This window comes from Podarcis bocagei (genome assembly GCF_964188305.1).
Source record: "Podarcis bocagei genome assembly, chromosome: 1".
Lineage (NCBI taxonomy): Eukaryota > Metazoa > Chordata > Lepidosauria > Squamata > Lacertidae > Podarcis > Podarcis bocagei.
In genome coordinates, this window is record NC_138125.1 from 84,458,048 (window position 1) to 84,480,253 (window position 22,206).

Below are 22,206 nucleotides of genomic sequence, written 5' to 3' on the forward strand. Positions count from 1 at the left end.
ATACAACCAATAAGAGAAACACATCCTAACTCTGAAGCAGCAGTAATATGAAAACTAATGAGCTAACTACACCAAGGTACGCTCTCTCAAACTGTCAAGTTTTAATGATTTGGCAGAAAAGTATCTGGATGGCCACAAGGCACATTTCCCTAGACAAGGGAGCTCCAAAGAGTTAGCTCAAGATCTGAAAAGGGCCTGCTCCAAATTCTTGCCCATCTCATGTTGGATGTGAAGCTCTTTTTTCTTCCAGTGGGAAACAGGGTAATGCCCAAAGAGCACATTGTACAGAAACGAATATTGGGGAATAAAAATACATAAAAAGCCACGAAGGGGCTATTATTACTTGCAAGGATTACAATACGCAGGACTTAAATTAACTACAGACATTGCTGTACCCTACCCTAGCACACCTAAATTCCACCAGTGCTCTAATTAGCATTTTACTACATAATCGCAGCTGTCCTGTCCTGAATGCAGGACATTTCCATGTGAGAGGAGATCATAGCTACCATTCTGGTTTCTGAGGTCTTAGATGAATATTACTAAAGATCAACTTGGTGCATGGGCGTAGTTGCCCCCCCCCCAAATAAATAAAAATACATAACAAACTGAGGTTCTACCCCCCAACAAAAGGCTTGCCCCCCCCCCAAATCCTGGCTACGCCCATGACTTGGTGCCCTGAATCTAGAACCCAAAAACTATTTCAAGAAAAAGAAGGAAAATGTTTGAAGAGGATAAGGGTCCCCTACTTAAAACGAAGCTGCTCCCGGTGACTTTTAATGTGCCACCAGGTTCTTTGCTGCGACGGAGGCCGCAAGCTAAGCTGTGCCCCGTAAACTCTCCCCTGCTTTTTCTAGCCACTGGGCAGCCAGGAACCAACCCTGTCCCAGGGAAGAGCCAGAAAGAACCCCTGGGATCATTTATTCGCCGGAACTAAACCATGTGGCCACTCGTTTCCGTACGTCCCCTTCTCACTAACACCCTCCCTACCAGAAGTGTAGCCGTACACTTCCGTCGCGCTTTGGGATCAGAGGCTCGAGGTCAGGCGGAGCTTCTCTGCGGGAGTCACCCGCGCCCACCCTTCTGGTCCTCACGGCAGCGTCGCACGATGTGGAAGCAGCTGGGGCGCCCTTTGCTCGGCCTCCGCGGGACCCTGCTAGGTGAGGCGGCCTGTTTCGGAGGGGCCGAGCAGCCGGGGCGGAGCAGGCGGGGAAACGCGCGCGGCTCGCCGGTGCCCTGGCTTCGCCGTCCCCCCTAGGCGGCTGGCTGGGCGCGGCGGGAGCAGGAGGCTGGGTCGGGTGGGCTTCGGGCTTGATCCGACCCCGCTCTTGGCTGTGCTCTTAGCAGCCTCTCTCTCAGGAAGAGGAGCAAGGATCACCCCGGAATTTTCTGCGGTAGGAAGTCGAGAGAGAGGGGCCGCGTTGCTCGTAGTTCCCGCTATGGGGATAATAAAGCGAAGATCCTGCCTCTGGTGACCAGAGATGCAGAAGGCAGAGCTCTTGTAGCAATCATGCAAAAGGGGAAACTTCGAGAAGGTGCAGTTTGTGTCACGCAAGACTGCAAACATACCTGTAACCAAAAGATTCGCTGTTTTACATGATCTAATGACAGAGCGTTTGGGGGCCCCTGTTCTCTGAATCTGGTCCTCCTCATCTTGCCACTAGGAGGTCAGCAACGCTGGTGATGAACACCAGCTTCGATGGCTTTAGAAGGGGTTTAGAGTGCTAGGGTTAGCCATATGTCCTCTCCCTCCCCCCCCCCCCCACATCTTTTCCGTGGGTATGTAAAATGAGAGTTCACAGCTAAAAGTAGAAGTCTTGCTCTTCAAAATATAACAATCCTAGTTAGACACGTTCATAGAGGATGGAGCTATCCATGGCAGCTAGTAAAAAGGACTATGCACTACTTTTGGAATTGGAGACACCATACCTCTGAATTCTAGTCACAGGGGAATAACTGCACAAGATCACTGAACTAGAGGATACTGAAATGAGGTAAGCCTTCAGTCAGATCCAGCAGGACTCTTCTAACGCACCCACCCCTCCTTTGTGTCCATAGTGTCATCATTTCTAAGCTCTAGTAGAAACCCTGAATGGGTGTGTCATTCAGTTGAATGTGGAAAGAAAGAGAAGTCAATTTTTTGGTCTCTGAGCATTCTTTGGGCTGCTGTTGTTTGTAATGTGAAATTGTACCCCTTCCCATGTATGGACCAATTGATTAAGAACGTTGAGGTGTGGTGCATCTTCTCTGAAATCAAAGGGAAATTAGCAACCAAAAGGCTATCAAGTATAGGAGACCTTTGGCCCTCCTGATGTTGCTGAACTACATCTCCCATCATCAGTTGCTGGGGCTTTTGGGAGTTGTAGTTCAGCATCTGGAGGTCCAAAGGTTCTTCACGCCAGAGCTAGGTGGTCCACAGCATGATGTCTTTGAAGAAACCATAACAAATTATAACTCAGATTGCCTCTGCAGCACTTAGATACCCCCATTTTTGGCAGCTTCTTTTCAAAGTATACATTTTTGTGACGTTATCAGATACCATGATTTGATGTGTTAGAGTGGATGTGTGTTTCTGCTTGACAATAAATTTAAGCACTATGCCTTCTGTTTCTTCTAGATTCCAGTGGAACCAAAATTTTGACCGCTGGCTTGAAGCAGTATAAACTTCCACCAGATTACAGTGGTAGGTTGAGAAATAAGGGAGAGTGTTAATAAAAGTATGAAATGGATGTTTGATAATGAGTGTTTTATGGCAGGATGAAGTGTGGTAAGCATAATTGGTATTCACTCGGAGATGTTCTACATTGGAAGAATAAATCAGGAATTAACGTAGGTGGCGCTGTGGTCTAAACCACAGAGCCTAGGGCTTGCTGATCAGAAGGTTGGCGGTTCAAATCCCCGCAACGGGGTGAGCTCCTGTTGTTTTGTTTCAACTCCTGCCCACCTAGCAGTTCGAAAGCATGTCAAAGTGCAAGTAGATAAATAGGTACCACTCCAGCGGGGAGCTAAACTGCGTTTCCGTGCGCTGCTCTGGTTCGCCAGAAGTGACTTAGTCATGCTGGCCACATGACCCAGAAGCTGTCAGCGGACAAACACCGGCTCCCTCGGCCTATAGAGCGAGATGAGTGTGCAACCCCAGAGTACCTTTACCTTTACATGAAATATCATGGAATGAAACACTGGGGTAGTATTGTTCCCAAAAGAAAGATTCTCTTCTCTAGAGAGCTGTTGCCAGAACATGTAGCCATTACACCTGGAGAACTTGCCCATCTCCTCCCCAATACAGCAAAGACACTGTGCGCAAAGAAGTAGCCTTCCAGGTATGCAGCCTCAGCTAGCTAGGAAATGCCAAGCATTTGAAGATCCCACTGCTGGCTTTCTTCATCCAGCAGCAGTGACTGCATAGGCACTGAAATGCAGTCTTGAAATCATACAGGTTAGCTTGGCTACCTTTGGCAGTACTGTTTGAAGGAGTTGAGAGGGGGTTAAATCTAGACCCCCACCTTCTGATTAGGAAGAAGAACAACCTTGATTGAGGTGGTTGGGGCATATAGTGACTGTTGCTTTCTGATACCAGAACAGATACTCATAAAATGCCCACTTTGTTCTGGTCAACAAGTGCACTTAGTGTACATTATTTCCTTAAATATATTATATTTTATACTAGGCAGACAGTGATCACATGAAATATGTCAAATATGCTTCCCTGTGTAGTAAGTGGAAGCAAAAACACTTAGTGCTGGAATACTGTAGAATCAAACATGTGCTGAAGAGCAGGGGACCCAACTCCCCGCGTTGTTGTTGTTAAAAAAGCAAATAGAGCAGCTATACTTTTTGCTAAGGTTTGGCTCTTTTATGCAATAGCCCTTTCGGCTGCTCACGTCTCTCCCATTTAACAGAAGGAATTTTCATTCCATTTCAAACTGCTGCCTTACTACAGCAAATATAGCTTCAAATTAACTTCATGAACCAACATAGTGGTGGTAAATCTTAATGCTGCAGTCCTATACAAGTAGTTCCATTGGTATCTGGGAAATTGGTGCCCAACTGAAGGCCAGTTTATGTTAGCTTAGCAAAGTGTGGGCACATACACAGACTCTTGTCTGTATTAAGGGCACAAGAACGAGGGGAGACCTAAACAGGGAAGCAGTTCTCAAGAGCACCGCTAAGACTCATTTTTCTCTTCACCAGGACCATAAGGGCAGGGAGGAATCTGCTTTTGGTGCAGGAGAGTCCTGGTTTTTAGCAGGTGTTACCAGTAGCTTTTAAATCCACCACAATTTTTGGTATTGCACTAACTTGCTGGTGGCATCTACTATCTTCCTCAGAAGGCTCTTTACAAATAAAGACCCTATGTAAAATGAACTTAAAGGACACAGAAAGCTGTATTTTTTTTTTTAGGTGGGGGAAGGTATTTGTTTACTTTAGCTGGGGAAGGCAAAGTGATATTTAGAATCATAGAATTGTAGAGTTGGAAGGGACCATGAGGGTCATTAATCCAAAGTCATCCGAATATAGCCTGTTATCAGCTCAAATGTTAACTTTGACGTACCATCTCCTAAATGTGTGTTAACATTACTGGCTCTAGTGTTCCTATATAGTTTACAATAGGTAGCTAATCAGGAAGCACAGCTATAGATGATGAGCTGAGATTTCTGGACCTGGACAAAACTCTTTAGTAGTCTAAGTGGGAGACTGTTACAAGAAATACTGAACCCAGTTTTATTCTTCTAGGTATCACTATTCCTGAGAAAAACAGATTGAAATTTGTTGAGAGAATGCCAGCAGTACCAAAGGTCAGGAGAGAGTTCAAGAATTTACGTGATATCCGTGGTCCATCTAAAGAAGCCACAGAATTCACAGAAGGACAGTATGGTATTCTGGTGAGTGTGAGCATTAGTAACCTTGATGTGGCTTCTCAGTTGTATAGAGAAAGAATATGAAGAGATAAGTCATGAAGCTTGGAAAAGGGAGATATCTGTTACCCTGTGATTTCAGAAGGAGTTGGTGTGCCTGACATATTTTCCTATTTCTGAATGGTGAAAATACTTTTTCCTCCCCTTGCCTGCAGGCTCTTGGTGGTGGCTATCTCCGCTGGGGTCATTTTGAAATGATACGTCTGACGATCAATCGGCACCTGCATCCCAAGAAAATGTTTGCAGTGTGGAGAGTCCGTGCTCCTTACAAGCCCATCACACGCAAAGGTCTAGGGCAGCGCATGGGCGGTGGCAAAGGTGCAATAGACCACTACGTGTCAGCAGTGAAGGCTGGCCGCCTCATTGTGGAAGTAGGTGGGTTCTGTGAATTTGGTGAGGTGGAACGCTTCCTAACACAGGTGGCCAAGAAGTTGCCTTTCCCTGCTATAGCTGTCAGCCGGCAATCCCTGCAAGAGATGCGGGACAAGGAAGAGGAGAGGAGGCGCAACAACCAGAATCCATGGACATTTGAACGCATAATCACAGCCAACATGCTAGGGATAAGGAAATATTTGAGTCCCTATGACTTGAAACTGAAGGGTCGGTATTGGGGAAAGTTCTTTCTACCTGACAGGGTATAAACAGGAAGTCATGGGACGGGCAGTATTCTGCTCCGAAGCATCCATTCTTCCGCAGACTTTTCCTGTATTTTTGACTTTTTATGGATAATGTGTTATGGATCCTTTCCCACATGTTCTATACTTTGAAATCAAGTAGATGTGGAGGGTGATGGAGTGGCTGTAAATACACAGAGCTTGGGTGAATAAATTTGCCATTTTCTTGTTCATTTTCATTACTCCCACACGGATGCAGGGCCTTGGAGGAGGACTTGTTGGTTTGCAATGCACATAGAATTTGGAAGAGTGATAATTGATAAAAGTATATTCAAAGCCAAGTTTAAAAGTTTTAATGTCTAAATCCTATAGTTTGCAACTTCTGACCTTTTGTATAGCTCATTTTAAAACCGGAACATTTCAAAGTGCTTGTGAGAAGAGGCATACGTAGTCCTGAGGTGGCTTAATTTTTATATACGTTGGTGCTGAATTCTGGCATGTTGCCAGTGTAGCTTGATCAGCTGTGTAGGGTAATAGCTTGGGCCTGTGCCTATTCTTGTAAGTCTAAATGGAGTGGTAGTAAGATTTTAGGGGTCCAAAAAAGAGCTGCTTCTGTACTTTTGAAGTGAACCAGGCAAAAGCCCTCAGACTTCTTAGCTGTCAACTCTTGGGAGTAGATTAGGGTGAGGAGCCCCTCCCCTCCGGATATTGTTTGGACACCAACTCCCATCAGCCCCAGCCAGCATGGGCAGAGCTCAGGGATGATGGGAGTTACAGGCCAGCAGCATCTGGAGAACCACCCAGTCCCCTTCCCTATACTAGGAAAATAGGTTGGTTTCGTAGTTTTAGTTCATTTAGTCTTTCACACATAACAGCAGATCAAACAAAACTCTTTATTCCAGAGGATTTCTGAACATCCACGCCTTTTGAACAGTAAGAGAGTAGCTTTCATTAAGTCACAGTTATGGGAAACTGAATAAGCATTTTCCCTCCAAGTCCAAAGCATCCAGTGGCCCCTTTTGCGCACGGGACTACTAATTTTTATAATTCAAAGGATGGGTCGTCAGGCAGTTGCATATATCTCCCTTCTTCCTAGTGACTGGTTTATCATTTAAAGGGGGGGGGGGGACAACCTGAGGAGTTGCCCCAGCTGGAGAAGGAGCTACACCGTTGGCCAGGATTAAAGGAATTAAAAGTGTTCCAGCTACATGCCCCTTACCAGAGAGGTGACGGAAGGGAGGAAACAACATATAGTTGAGTAAATACAGCTTAAGTTGTTTAAATAAATGACATCCTTTCTTCAAGTACGTGAGAAATCGTGGGATAGTTCTATATACAAGTATACATGTTAATACAACCAGTGTCACATCAGACAGAACACAATGATTTACAAGGGGTGTGTGGCTCCCCTAGGGGCGTTTGCAGATTGCGCCTCAAGAATTCCCATTCATACAACAGAATAAACGGACTGGGACTAGGACCACAAGGACGGCAGGAGTCTGCATAAGCAACATTATTCAGCAGGCGAGGAAACAATCTGGCTCAGTCCATGCCATCATCCAGATGTTCAGTCACGCACCTTTGGAGGCTACTGGAAGAAGTTGTATCCCTTTCAACAAAGCAGAAGCAGAAGAAAGCAAACAAACAAACAAAATCACAGGTCTGAAAACCCACAGGCACCTGCTTGCCTACTGTGGATTGTCATAAAGGGAGGTAAACCTTTGGATTTTCTTCCATAAATAACATGAGCCATTAGGGGTTTTCCCCTAGTATGTTTTCAACGGTATATAAATCACCTTGAGATGCATGTAAGAGGAGATTCATACGTGAGTAAAATAACAAAAGTACTTGGTTTCGCTGGAGAAATCTAGGCAGGAGCAGCAAGTATAAGGGGGAGTAAAGTTCCAATTATAGAGCTGGTTAAGTATCAAGAGCAACCAACAAGCTTGGTTGTAGCCAGAAGGCCCCTGTGCTCGTTCTGTCCCCCCTCACTGTCTTACTTGGCTTTATGCTGCTGTACTAACGCTTGGGTCCTGCTCTAGCTCCTCCTGCCCTTTCTTTAATCTCCTGAAATCCAGCAAAAGATTTTGAAGGGTAAGTGGTTGGCTGTGACATCTCCATAAAGAGAGGAAGCACTGGAAATTGTAGGACCGGGGAAGCGTGTGTGGAGTGGGGAAGCCATCTTGCAAATCCATCCTGGAAGAAAGGAAACGGCAAGGAGCTGAGATAGTTGAAGGTAAAAGGAAACAGATGACAAGCAGTATTGTAGCGTAACAACCAGCAAAAATTATGAGATCATACTACTCTGGAAATGCACAGGAAGTTATCGCCCTCCTTTTATAAGCAGGATGCTCCTAACGCTCCGATTTAGAGCCTTTCAGTACATATGCATTTGTGAATTCTGATCTTCTACTCTACTCACCCAGCTGGACTGCACAGACTTATCTCCAGGTTGATGGCTCAAGTTTTGGTTTTTTTTTGGAGGAGGGTATTTTCTGCTAAGGTATTCTGCACCATAGCAATGGGTAGAATTATAAAGCAGTTTGGGAAATAAGAGTAGACTGCAATGTCTATAAAAATTTACCTTGATTAAACAAACCTCTGGATCAAGCTTCTACATGCAACTCACCTTAGACAAGTGGTGAGGGACAGGATATGGGCGCTCAGGTAAAGAAGCTGCCGACAGTAGAGGCCAGGATGATGGCAAGAATGATGCAGCATATCATGATCATGATCTTCTTCTGCTCAGCGAGAGGAAACATGAATAGCAATATACCCAGACATCTCACTGGTAGGGAGATGGTAGCAGGAACAAGGGGACAGAGGAGGGGGCTTGTGTTTTGTGGGTAACAAGCGGAGGATAGAATTAAGGAAGACGGGAAACTAGGGACATAAACACACCAGAGTTAAGGAGGGTATTATGGACAGGGCTGTTCTTTCACAGATGCAGATAGCACTGAGACTGTTCCATTTTTTTTATATATATACCAACCGTATTTTTACATAATACAGAAGCACTCCATTCCATTTTGGGGTCCTGTACAACCCTTAAGTAGTTTAGATGGAAAGCATATGGGTACTGACACTCTTAACGGCAGCCTCCCTCATCCTTGGGTTCCCAGATGTCATTGGACTATAGCCCCCATCATCCCTAGCCAATATGGCCAATTGGTCAGAGATAATGGGAGTCCTAGACCATCTGGGGACCAAGGATTGAGGAAGGTTGACAGGACAGAATCATCTTACCTGAAAGATTTGGCATAATGATAATGGGGAGCGGTGGTGGAATCCAGCCACTTTATGTTCCAGGTGTATTTAAGAGGCAATTCCTCAATTCTTCTGTGTTAAGAATAGCAAACCTTCTTCCCCAAGACCCACACACTGCAAGGTGTGTTGCTGAAGCATATTTGGATATGGGCAAAAGCCATACAAGACCAAGAAAGTACACACCACCCCTCAAAACAATAATAATGGCTTGTATGGCTATACCCTGTCCAGAAGTTCAATACACAAGCACAGAGTTTACAGATTATTTGAACATCAAACTCATTTATTAAAAACAAAAACAAAAAAATGCTCATTAAAAAAAGCATTGACAAAACCAAATTCCTATCATCTCTGCTGTCCATAGGCAGCACAGTATTTTGAAATTCAGTCTTCCCCGCTTTGCAGATGGCTCTCACGGGGGATCAGTCCACCAACTTTTTAAGCACCACTTAACAATGTACAGACATCAAGGCCTAAAGGAAAGGACATCTCTAGAAAGACTTTCCTCTTTGCTCCATCTGTGCACTCAAAGAGGTTACTGCCAGTTGGCGGGCAAGTGTTTGTATGGTTACTGCAACATCAACACTAGAGAGGCTAGATACTGGGTGGAATTGAATGGTGGAACAACGGGTAACCGGCCAGATTTTCCTAGTGTCCAGGAGATGGTCATCTCCCCCAGGAAGCAAATCCTCAATTCCAGTCAAAGGGGCTTTCTCTCCCATGGGAGATAACAGCTACAGCAGGCTTTCCGGTGAAGAATTCGTATAAATATAGAACACTTTTGTGTGCATCTGCCCCTTAAATTTCAACAGAAACGTAACTGCCAGGACCTAAAGCTTTCTTGCTGTATTAATGTCTCTCTACCAACCCTTAGTTCCAGGACGATTCCCCACCTTTGAAAAAGGGAATGTGGTTCATTTAGTCTGTGAGGTAGGCTTCCGTGCAGTGAACTTATTGGTGCTGAAGGTGAAAGGAACTGAAGCATAGGCTCTTGCTTCTCAGAGAAGGGCCTGAGACTTGATCCCATGCCATGGCTAGCCTGAATCAGCCTTCTGTGCATTTTTGCTAAGCTAGATCACAATGCTTTCCTAGCCAAATTAATTTCTCTGTGCCTAATTCACAGTCACATCCCTTCGCTTCTGCGAGTGACACCCGCAGGAGGAGGACACAGATATGACTGAAAATGAAGCAGTGAGGCAGCTGAATAACTTTTGAATAGGAAAAATAATAGCAAAGGGTTTCTCAGACAAAAACCCTAAAACTCATGTTTGCAAGCAGCAAGACTTGAGGGGGATTTTACTTTAAAAAAACTCACAAAACCACAAAAGCGTAACAACTGCTAGGACCACCCTTGAGAAAAACACACACATAAATCTACTCTTTTAACAAGCTTGAGGTCTTTTAAATGGGAAAGTAAAGTCTTCCCTGGCAGTAGTTATAGTATCATGAAAACACATGTGTCAGAGCTTTCTCCACACTAGCTTTTCCCGGCTGTGCAAACCAAACTGGCTGAGTGATGAACAGCAATTTAATGGAGGCAATGTGACCATTCAAACAAGGTAGAAACCCTCAGTAGAAAAACACTTCCAAGCAAACAAAGCCTTTCATTTCTTCCCAATTAGTATGTCATCAGACAAACGTGCACACACAGGACTGGGGGAGGGAGGGTATACACAACCATGCCTTCAGCACACAGGCACACTCGCCCAAGAAAAACAAATATTTTAAAGCAGGAAGGAACTGCATTCTACTCCTTTCAGAAATCTGAATGCATTCCAAACAAATAAGGTTGGCTACCCGTTTTGTAGACCACACATATTCCCAAGGAGTGCTTTCCTCCATAAGCATCTGAGGACATCTTTCTGTTCAAACACAGACCAGTTCTAAGTACCCAAAACATCACACCTCTACTGCAATGCTGGCTGCTTTGAGCCAAGAAATTAGTACACAAGCAGCTCAGATTTGGAGGGCCTGAGTACTAGCGGCTATATCCCACCTATGTAGCATGCAGTTGTCACAGCCTAATTTAGGGAAACCGGCTCGATTACCCAGCTGTTTTCATGCCTCGATGGCTTCATTTATGCCTGTGGTCCTAACCCACTATCCCTCTTCCAAGATTGCATTGATTGACTGCAACCTGTGCCACTATTAGGAAGTCAAGCTCTCTTTGGGGATAGCAGGGCAAGATATACTGTGACATACAATAGGCTAAGATTTGTGTCCTGCAAAATATTTATGAGTCGCAAAATCTGCTCTAAACTTAAAAAAAAAAAAGCAGAATGCTAGCCTCAGTATACAATGGGATGGTGGTCAGCAGTTACGTAGCAGATCCAGTTCAAGTCTTGGCCCTTAACCTGGGCAATTTTGACTAGCAATGTAATGTCTGACATCTCTAGTAAAGACATCTCCATTGCTAAAAGAAAAGAAAAAGGCACAGCTGAAAAGAATAAAGGCACTGAGGTAGGCAAAGGTGTGTCCAAAATTCCGTTCAAGGTTCATTCCACTGTACTAGAGAATATTCTTGAAGGATGGGAGATTAAACATAGGAAATGCTTGACCTGGAGGCAGCAGGTGTTGTGGGAAGGAAGGGAAGGAAAGGTAAGGAGTAGATATGTTGGGAGGTTCTCTCTGGAGTGCCGTGAGATTGCTGTACATCCTGGATTCAGCAAGGTACATCAGACTCTTCTGGCTGCAGAGCTTTATCCGAGGAGGGAACTGGAACAGAATGTAGCTCTCACAGGAAGCACTGGTGCAAGTGAACTCATCCTGCAGGAAGCCATTCATACTAAATCCAAGAGGCCAAAGGCAGGAGGGTAGGCAGGGGAAGGTCACATCATGGTGGTGAGGATCAGGAGGGGGAGTCTTGCTATCAAACCAGGAAGAGCTTGGGAGTGTCTGGAGGAAAGGAAAGGAACAAAATCGGAGGGAAAGTTATTCTCATGTAGGGATGAACAACCAACTCACTATCGCCAGAGGGGTTCATCAAACCTCTAATAGCAGGAGTGGGGAACCTGTGGCCCTTCAATTGTTGTATAATTCCCATCATCCCCAGTGGTTCTGCAGGCTGGAGCTGATGGGCACTGAGTTCAACATTTGGAAGATCACAGGTTCTCCACCCCTCCTCTACAGAATCACAGGGAAAGGAAATAAATATTAACACCCCCCCGCCGCCAGCTCTCTAGAGTTCTTAGGGGAAATAGAAGTGTATCTCTCAATAACCCTCTACCTATTGGCCTGTGAGCTCAGCTGCCATAATCTGTACATAAAAGATTGAGAGGGTGGAAAGAAAACCATGGAGTTTGAGGAACAGCAAAGGTTTACAATCTGAGTGAGGACCAGAGCAGGGAGCAGGAGCAAAACACACACATATATGGGGGCTGTGGGAGAAACAGCTGTCCTTGAGGAACTTTGGGGTCAATGGAAAGTCTCACAGATCAACTAAGGATACCCTCAGATGTTGCACTTAGGCATCCTCAACTGTACAATACAGCCTTGAAACACCATCAGATCTGAGAAATGATGTTAAGAGGACCAGGCAACTCCTTGGCCAACACAGAATGGGCTTGTATACCATATGCACAGAATGGCAGGTGCATGTTCTAGTGATCCGCAAGCACTGAGAAACAAAATAAGTGCTCATTTGAGGAAGAAGAGCTAACAGGGAAACCATCAGCTGTGGGGAAGATCATTGCTTCAGCTGCAGAGCTGTCACTTCTCTGAAGGGGTAAGAAACTTCAGAAACCATACCTTGTGCATCTAGCAGACCTCAGCCTCTCTCAGGCTGATCAGACACTCCCACCACATCCTAAACGCTAGGAGTTGAGAACCGCACACTCAAGAAATGAGCTCAAATGTACTGGTGAAATTTACAGCACAAAAAACAGAGAGCCAAATAAACATACCTGTTCTGAAACTAGAGAACTACATGAAGCTCTATTACTACTATTATGCCTCAAAATTTTATAATCCAGTGACATCTAGTTTATTATATAATGTTGCTAGCCCTCGTGGTTGCTGATTGTCTATATCAGCTTTATATACTGAAAACACAGGAATAAAACTAAGCCTGGCAAAAGCTTCCCTATTGTTCAAGTCAAGTTATTCTATATGATCCCATCGCTTCTCACGAGCCCCAAATCACCAATACCCTGACACTTTATCTATGTCCTTCCCTTATACCCTATGTGCTCAACCAAAAAAGATGGAATAGGTTTTTGCAGTACAGCCCAATTTCTGTAGAATCACTCCTTGCACCCCCAGGTCACAAAGGTCGAGAGGCTTAATACAGAGCTCTAGCTGCCCTCTAACCTACCCTGCACATTGTAGGAAGAATATTCACACACAGAGAGGAGGAGAGATTCAGAAGCCCATCCGAAAACCAAGCAGGAGAGGAGATGGCAAGAGAGGTTGAAGTAATCCTTCTGCTTCCACAAGCTACTTACAGTTCAGAGCCAGCAGCCCTTCATGTTTTGAGCCCTACTGAAAGTCCAATAATGAGAGCTAAAATTCCCAGCAAGGAAATCACTATCACAATGATAATTATTGTTTTCTAGAAGGGTAAAAGAAAAGGTAGATTAAGTCATTATAAGTAATTACATGATAACAACGGGGGAAATGCTGTGCACACACCTAGAAGGAAGCTTCGGGTTAAGCTAAAGCACTTAGATTGATACCATTTAAGACAAATGGACATCACTCAAAGGAATGCTACAGCATAGGCATAGTCATCACTCAAAGGAATGCTACAGCAAGTGATGGCTTGTAAGTGTGAACCAGTCAAAGACACAAAACACAACCAAGCATTTGTACTGCCAGACAGTACTCAAGTGGAAGCGATTCACACATGCAGGTGCGAGTCATCGAGCAATACCTTATGGAGTGATGAATGTGCATGTGTGAATACCCCATTAGGTACACTGTTTAAATAAGTTTGCATCCAATGACTTTGACTTAAAATGGGTTGTGGCAATAATGGGGCAGGGCAGGGGGGCTGAGCTGGACCAGGACCATGGCATGGCTAGAGGAAGGCTCTAATCCTTTGCTCTGATGCAGTCCTGATTTGACACCACCCCCATTCACAATGGATGGAAAGCACACATTGTCCCCAAGGGAGACTTTTTTCCTATTGCAAATATGAGGCATGACCCTTGATTCCAATCAGAACTGCATTGGGGGCAAATACTTTAAAAATACACACACTCGTGCCATGGTCTTGACACAGCTCCCCCCTCAAATTTTTTTTTTTTAAATCCTGCATGCGAGGGCTAATATTAGACATGTGGCAAATATTATGTCTAATTTGACCATAATTGTCATGCTTACATTTTGCCTCAAACATTAAAAATAAAGTAAGAAAAATCAAGCATCCAAGAATTCTGCTCTTTGTAAAGCAAGGAAAGGACAGAAGTCCTTGTTCTTTTTTAAAGTTCGGCACAAAACCCTTAAATGAGACTTAAGAATCCAGTTCTATGCATTTATACAGATGTCAAGTCCCAAAGAATTCTGTAGGATTTATTCCAGGTAAGCATGCACAGAATGTAGCACAGAAAAGTGATAAAAGAATGGAAGCAGAATGGAAGCCCAAAGCAGAAAATAGCAGAGTTGATGACAAGCAAACTAAAGAAAGTTCAGCCCTTGAGTTCTTGAGACCCTGTTGAGAGAGTTTAGGAGCTGTGAAAGAAGAGACCTTCCTTATTCTGGAGGGGGGATATAGTCTAGTCACTACTGGGAGAGCAAAACAATTCTTAACAAAACATTGCTAGCTGTTCATATCATATAGTTCATTGCATAGCGGGACGAATTTTTGAACAGGCTGCAGGGAAGGTGGAGGAACTGCAAGTAGACAGGATAGGGGGTGGGGAAATGGACTGAACAGGGGTTTTGGTACATGAGGAAGAGAAGGGCAAGAGGTGCTCCGGTTGCAGGATATGAGTTCAGCAGTAGAACTCAAAGGGCGTATGAACAATGATCTAAAAACAAGGGTGGGAACCTCAGACCCCCTCAAAGACTCTATGTGACCCTTGGGATTCTCTCCAGCAGGTCATGCCCCTTCCCTGGCCTCACCCTTTCTCCCCAGGCCACGCCCTCTCCTCCAGGCCCTTCTGAGTGCTTTTGTCATCTGGCTGGAAAGAATCCTTAGACAGCAATAATTCATCTCGCTTGCCTGGGTGGGAGGTGGAGAGGGGTGTGTGTGGGTGTAGAAACCTTTGACTTTTGCATGAGTGGCATACCCCCTGAATGAAAAGGGCTCCCCATACTTGGTCTACGAGGAGGGAAGGGAGGGGTGGACTACATTCACTTCTTCCTCACCCTTCGCGCTTCGCTCTGATACTTTACGGCCTTTTTGGTGTCAGCCACAGCCCGTTCCACAAAGCCTACTGATTGGTCCATGTTGTTCTCTATGCGGTCAATCATGCCTCCCTTGCAGAGGAAGAGGAAAGCCGAAAGCGAAACAGAGAGGCAGAAACAGAAAGTGTCAGCCAGCAAGGCGTCCGGCAGCACAGAGCTTGTAGTCCACGGGAGAGGCTCACCTTGCGTGCCTTACTCTTATATTTCAGGGCCTTTTTGGTCTCCTCGCGAGCTTTCTCTACGTGATCTAAGGTGTGCCTCAGGTTGAGTTCTATGTTATCTACAATTTCTCCCTGTGGGAAAGTTTAAGGGAAGGGGGTAGAAAAGCAAAGAGAAATGATATTATCATGCTGCAAAATGCCTACTGCCATGGCTAATACCCTCAGTTTCCCCCACCTAATTCTATGAAACCTTCAGCTTATTTTCTCCCCGCAACAAGGAATTCCTGCCATGTAATTCCTCTCCTCTCTTGAATGCTTGCCTTCTTCTCATGCAAGCCAGGAGTTCACCTCACAGCTGTTACCCTCCCTCTGAATGAATGACTCTTCCAGGGATATGGTTTCCATCGACCATCAACTTCCCCATATTCCCTCCCTCCTCCCACCCAAACACTTTTTAAATTCTGAAAACAAAACACTCACCATAGTTTGACCTGACCGTCATTTCCTCCGCATTGCATTGTGAGCAGAAAACAAGAAATGGGGCCTTAGTAGTATTCAGGCTTCCATGCTAATCTCTAAGCAGACTATTTCTGCCTCATAACTGATAGGTGTTAATAAGCACAGTTGTGAAAACACCTTCTTTAGTTTTTGGATAGCATAGTGGAATAGTGACTAGTTGAGAAGATGGTGACACAGCCTCTTTACTCCAGGAGACAGAGCTCTATCCCCAGGAATGTAACAGGGTAGCAAGCCACGCTCCAGACTAGTTAGACAGGAATCTATTAGCAAATGAAGTTACTCTCAATTCTAGTATCCAAATTACCTTAATAATGGACTTCATCAGGCTACCCTAGCCTACCATTATTTAGGTTCAGTCAGCTACATGCAGACATTACTCTGTCAGCCCCTAGACAAGCGCTGCAAATTATGCTGGGGCGCATGCTTGTTAAGTCAGAAGCGCTGTTACATTAACTAGTTGGAAAGCATTTTTGCAAATGCTCCGTTAACTTATTTCTCTTCCCTCTAGCATCCCCTCTGCAACCCCATCTCTCTGCTCAACCCCCATTTTCTCTTGTTTCCCATGCCACAAACATCTGCACTCTGACTATATGGACAAGAGCCGCATGCTGTTGGATCAGACCAAAGGTCCATCTAGTCCAATTTTCCTTTTACTCATTGGGCAACTTGATGCCCCTCAGGAAGCTGCCTTTACAGGTTGTCAACCTCATTTCCCATGGTTAAACAGATAACCAGCTCTGGGCTCTCTGCTTTTCATTGCCACCTTTGCTTTTTATCAAGGTCTCCATTTGGTGATCCATTTCTCTCTCCACCCCCTGCCCCATAGCTCAGTTACCTGATTTTCCACTAGCATGGCAATGTCCACAAACATGTCGTGAAGCTCCTTGATGCTGCTTTCAAGTCGCAAAATGTCCTTATGCCGTCCCTCAATCTCACTCAATGCTTGCTTTGAGATCTGGGAATCCATAATCTAGGAAAGGTCCAAGATTTGTCATTTGCAAATGTACCATAGTGACCATGCTCTGCAGAACATTGCTTCCAAAAGTTCTGCACTGCGGTTTTCATATGCTCCCCTTCAATCTATCCCAGCTCTTCTCACTGGATATACTCTTCCATTTCACAATATGCCCAAACTCAGCCATCTTGCAACTCCAACCAACAAGACTTGGTGCTCCTACAATCCACAGAAATTCTTTTGCATTCTTCTCCCCTTCTCAACCTTAAGCAGCCTAGCAGTCACCTTCACACACACTCACCCCAGATGTGAATATTGATGGATTCCCGCTCTCTAACATTTCCTCCAGCTCCTCGTCTGTTGTATTCTTCCCGGCTGCATCCCAGGGAAAGAAACAGGGAGAGAACAAGAGCTTCAGGTACTGCAACAGGAACAAACACTTCCTTGGGAGCTTCAAATACTACCAGGGCAGGAAGGGGTGCAAATGCTTCTAGGCAGAAGAACCCAGCTCTAGCATTCAGGACCATGCTCTACCCAAAGGTAAAGGCCAAGGCATAAAGCATACATACTGATCTCAAGCTGTCGCTGAATCCTTCCTTTGCTCCGTTCCCGGAAGTCGACCTGTGCTTCGTTGTACTTCGTCATCACATCAACAAATTTTCGGGAAAGGACTGAATGCTGGAGACAGGAAGAAGTGATAACTCAAGGGACCCTGGTTGATCTGCCAATTATCTACTGGCATTATTTTTGGAAGCTGGAAACTGAAAGATTTTTGGTTTTTTTGAAAACCCATAAGTCTTTGAGTCTGCATTAAAAAGAGACTTAATACCCTCAAGTTTTCAAATGTGTGTGTGTTTAAGTGTTATCTTTAAGAAACTGAAAATCATTTGCATAAGCAAAAGCATTTTAAATATTTAAAAATTGCAGTTAAGCAGCTTGTGTGCAAAAGATGCAGAGTTCATTCCTCACCCTTCCAAGTTATGGATCAGAAACCACCAGCTTCTTTCTCACTCTCCCCTTTTTTAAAGGGTTCAACTTGGAACCAGTTTTGTTCCACCATGAAAAGCAAGCAGTCCCTCAGAGCATGTGAAAAAACCTCTCATCATTATTAATTTAGTCATTACAAAAACAGTGCTGAAATGACTTACAACAATATCTCATGGCTCATACATCATTTAAAAGCAATACAACAGCTAATAATGTTAATAAAAAAAATCCTCCCTGAAATACAAAATTATCCTCTCTTGCTCTTGGATAAACACAGAAAGAAACAAAATATCCCCAAAGCACAATATTATTAGAGTCCAACTGCCTGATAGAATAAAAACATCTTTGCCTGGCACCAAATATATGAAAATGTCTCTTGGGGGGAAATGGAGAGAAGGGCCTCGGATGCTGATCTTAGGGTCCAGGTAAGTTTGCACGGGAAAAGGTGGTGCATGAGATATTAGGGCCCTGAGTTGTGTAAGGCTTTACTGGGTAGAACCAGTACTTTAAATTGGGCTTGGGAAGAACCACAGCTAGTTCCCACACAACTGGGATTCAGATGCAGGCCTGAGAATGTGGCTCCCAAGAGGATTTGAGTTCCAGATTATTCCCCACTTTCCACACACCCTGCAGCAGTTAGCCTCTTGTTGCTTTCAGGAAAGTTTTTCTCCCTTCCTTTCTGACCACTGGCTAACAGCGGGCAAAGGCATCCAACGGTATAGAATTGCCACAGAGCTCTGCTTACCTGGGACTTCCGTATCCGCAGGTCAGCTGAGGATCGAGCCTCATCCTGTTCAATATTCCTCTCCATACCTGTGAATGCAGGGAAAGGAGTTGATGGAAAGATGCTCTGGTTCTATCCTGCACAGTGAAGAAGTCTGGTGTCCCTTTGCCTAGGCAAAAGCCTATACCACTCTCATAGGTGCCAACTACTAGGGGCTGAGACATTTTCAGAGGATGTTGTACAACATCATGTCACCCTGCCCCCTGTCCACTGGAGAAGCTGGTGCCTCTGACCATTCTCCCTCCCTCCTTCTACATTAGTGCGTGTACTAGCATATTGCCATAGTTTGTAGGAACAAGTCCTTTTCTTAAGAGTCTGCATAATTTAATTACTTTGGTGATGAGAGAAGAACATGCAGAGGGGGGCAACAAGAAGACTGGGCCAGGGTGCTCAGCCTGCAGCTACAGAAGAGAGAGACGCTAGTACAGTGGTACCTCGGGTCATAGACGCTTCAGGTTACAGACTCCGCTAACCCAGAAATAGTACCTCAGGTTAAGAACTTTGCTTCATGATGAGAACAGAAATCACGCAGAGGCAGCGGGAGGCCCTATTATTAGCGAAAGTAGTACCTCAGGTTAAGAACAGTTTCAGGTTAAGAACGGACCTCCGGAACGAATTAAGTTCTTAACCCGAGGTACCACTGTATATTGCTTACACTTTATGCTGGATGGGAATCTTTTCCCAGTAGTGGGTGGAGCAAACTCCAAAGTGGGCAAGGCCAGACCCACACAAAATGTCTCTCTCTCTCAGACTCCCACACCCATTCTACTTAAACTTCAATTTTTTCCTCTGATTCTTTTTAAACAAAGGTTATAAAAAAACCTAAAACACTCTACAATACATTTCTCTGTCCTAACTGTTAAAAAAGCAAAAAAAGGTCATTAATCCCCACGGAAGAATGCAAATGACGTCAAAACACAGCTAGGTTGAAGCCCCTAACTTACAGCAATTCAAGACCTCAAACTTCAAAAGGCAATTGCATTCCAAAAACTGCATGCACGCAATTGCAGAATTCTTGACTGACTTCTTGCATATTTTCAAGGAACGTAAGTCTATGTCTCTTCTGAGACATTTTCTCTTCTGCTTGATGTCTTTGCAGAGATCAGAGTTGCAACTGCACACTTTGCACAACAAAGCCCTTTCTCCTCTCATCTGCTCTGTACTGAACAGCTGATGAGTAGAAGGTGACCTGGGGAGCCAGATTCGGTTGCCCAGCCCTGCTTTAGGCATTCCCTAAATGAGAGCTGAGAAATATAAATTAGAACTTCCAAGACCAGTCTGCCTGAGGGACATGTTACTTACTCTTAAGTTTGTTTCGGACACTGTTAGCCATTTTCTTGATATCTGCTGTGAGCTGCTCCAGGTCATCCTTAGTCTCTGCAGAACACAAGAATAGACATCAGTGCTGAGCAGCATGAGAACAGCAGCAAGTATCCTCTTGGAAAGAATTCAGTTTTGAAGTCACAAGAGAGCAGAGGAAAGAGACAAGGTTGGCACTTGAGAGCTGCTGGGACCGCAGGGCCCACCAACAATTTGGCTCCCAGCATTTACCTGGTGGCATCAGTGGGAGGTGGCCATTTAATTTCTCACAATGCCCCTATCATAGTATCACTTTGGGGTATTGTGGGAAATTAAACTGGAGGAGGGCCTGCAGAAGAGGGAACTTTGTCCACAGCCTTCTGAAACCTGAGAGGAGAGCAGAGGAAGACTCTTCAGGCTGTTTACTTCCAAGTTTTAGCCCCTCACTTTCTTACACAGTATATCAAGAAGCAGGGAGACAAGAAAGGTTTAGCAGGTTTGGTTCTGTGTTCTCAGAGTAGGGGAAAGTCCATAAGAATTATTGCCAAAAATTTCCCTCAAGGGGGTTTGTGTCTTACTCACTTGGTTCAGGGATTGGGGCTGACAGGATGATGCTATACAGCTTTTTTGCCTCTTCTACATTTTCAGAAATTTTGTCAATATTCTGCCGGGTTTCTTCAATCTGCAAAGTTATGGAAACAAAATGAAGAGGAATCTTACCACTACACTGACACAGCTGGGAGGGTAGGTGTGGGGAAATCAAGATCCTAATCCCTACAGAGTCAGCACCAAGCTCATTTACGCATACCTCACTTTAACTGTCTCCCTCCCCAGGTCATACAATCATATTTAGGAACAGCTGCAGCCGTCACAGCTTTGGATGCTGTCAATGTATGGTACTTTTCTATCTATGTAATTGTATGTCACTTGACTACTACTCCACATGGAGGAAATGCAAACTGTTAAGGCTCCAGAGGAGACAGCACGGCTAAGCACTGTTGAATATGAGACAGGAAAGGCAAATAATGATAAGGAGAAAACTTCACTTGGCACTTTTAGAACACCATTATGCACGCAAAGCATATTCTAGCTTCTGCCTGTACCCGCTTCCTGAGAAAGTGAGTACTTGTCACAAGGGAAACAAATAAACCAAACCTCATGAAAACCCAGCCTATCCATGTGCCCTGATTCTTGGACTTAGTTTTAATTTCAGGTCAACATTTTCTCTCTCCTGGACTCTCCTTACCTCTGCAAAGAATTCATCCATGAAAGCTGTGTTGTCAATAGCGATTTCCAGGTCATCATCGGCATCATCCTGGTCCTGTTTCTGTAAAGGGACAAGATGGCAAGAATTAAAGGAGAAGAACCACACAACCATATTTTACACCAAGTCCAACCTCCTTAGTCCAGCTTGGTGGTAAAGGAAACATCTTAATATTATAGGCTGGAGTTGCATCTTTTCTCTTTTTAATTGGCAAAATTCATTCTGCATTGTCTTTAAGTTACAAAGATTACTCCAGATACCAGTATGTAAAAAAAAATCTCAGAATAATAAATAGAACATTAAGAAGAAAAAATCCTCACACACTATCAATAATATAAATTAGGGTTGCTATATGGGGATTCAGCCGTCGAAAATTGTGTCCTTGCAGAAATTGCTTAAATGTCCAAGGAAATCTGCATGTATGGCAACTCAGGTTGGTAGTGTTGTTTCCCTAAAAATAGACAATAAACTCCTTTTTTGTTTTTCAAAAAAGCTCAACAACTTTGGTCAAAATCCTTTTGAAGTATGGCAACCCTAATACATGTACTTTGGAAGCCAAACGGAATCCATTCCAGAAGTTCGTTCCAAAACATTCGACTTCCAAGGCACAGCTTCCAATTGGCTGCAGGAGCTTCCTGCAGCCAATCAGAAACCACGGAAGCCGCACCGGACGTTCGGCTTCCAAAAGAACGTTCAAAAACCGGAACACTCACTTCCGGTTTTCAATCATTCAGGAGCCGGAATGTTCAACTCCCAAGGCGTCTGGGAGCCAAGGTACGACTGTATAAATCCCTGTAAGCCACTGAAACACATGAAAAGTGAGACCACGTCAAACCTTGGGATGGAAACCAACCACCACAAACCACTTGATCACTTAAAAAAATGGTGCAAATGCAGAAGGGTTTGCCTCCTGTATCCTAGGCTCATGAAGTCCAGCCTTGCCACCACCATCCCCAACTGTCAGAAATCTAGGGAAGGTAGATCTACAGTAATAGCAAGAGCAGGATCTCCACCTGGTCAAAGGCTACAGACGGCTGCTTCCACTGTATGTTCTGTGGTTTGTGTCCATTTTTCCTACCCACAGAAACTGCA

General features: G+C 44.5%; 2 protein-coding genes and 1 long non-coding RNA gene across 3 annotated transcripts in view; 1 reads left to right on the top strand and 2 right to left on the bottom strand.

Moving 5' to 3' along the window:
* The first annotated feature begins 996 nt into the window (after window positions 1-996).
* Window positions 997-5,763, top strand: MRPL16 (mitochondrial ribosomal protein L16). The gene is made up of 4 exons (XM_081171126.1): window positions 997-1,160; window positions 2,618-2,683; window positions 4,735-4,883; window positions 5,072-5,763. Exons 1-4 carry the CDS (start codon window positions 1,109-1,111, stop codon window positions 5,555-5,557), a joined length of 753 nt encoding a protein of 250 aa, XP_081027252.1. The 5' UTR covers window positions 997-1,108; the 3' UTR covers window positions 5,558-5,763.
* A 641-nt stretch (window positions 5,764-6,404) lies between these two features.
* On the bottom strand, window positions 6,405-10,249 carry LOC308573896. The gene is made up of 2 exons (XR_014002176.1): window positions 8,160-10,249; window positions 6,405-7,726 (listed from the first exon to the last, which is right to left on the bottom strand). It is a non-coding gene; the product is annotated as an uncharacterized lncRNA (long non-coding RNA).
* Window positions 10,250-11,419: 1,170 nt separating this feature from the next.
* STX3 (syntaxin 3) overlaps window positions 11,420-22,206 on the bottom strand; it is a 35,319-nt gene continuing 24,532 nt past the window's right edge. Inside the window, 11 exon segments of the mRNA XM_081171295.1 lie at window positions 11,420-11,630; window positions 11,632-11,655; window positions 11,657-11,692; window positions 15,328-15,438; window positions 16,661-16,795; window positions 17,082-17,155; window positions 17,350-17,458; window positions 18,513-18,580; window positions 19,854-19,928; window positions 20,433-20,532; window positions 21,097-21,177. Coding sequence (XP_081027421.1) covers window positions 11,583-11,630; window positions 11,632-11,655; window positions 11,657-11,692; window positions 15,328-15,438; window positions 16,661-16,795; window positions 17,082-17,155; window positions 17,350-17,458; window positions 18,513-18,580; window positions 19,854-19,928; window positions 20,433-20,532; window positions 21,097-21,177 — 861 coding nt within the window. The 3' untranslated portion in view covers window positions 11,420-11,582.

Coding starts and splice junctions, on each gene's coding strand:
- MRPL16 (XM_081171126.1), top strand. CDS start 1,109: ATGTGGAAGCAGCTGGGGCGCCCTTTGCTCGGCCTCCGCGGGACCCTG. Junction 1,161..2,617: donor CCTCCGCGGGACCCTGCTAG/GTGAGGCGGCCT, acceptor TGTTTCTTCTAG/ATTCCAGTGGAACCAAAATT. Junction 2,684..4,734: donor ACTTCCACCAGATTACAGTG/GTAGGTTGAGAA, acceptor TTATTCTTCTAG/GTATCACTATTCCTGAGAAA.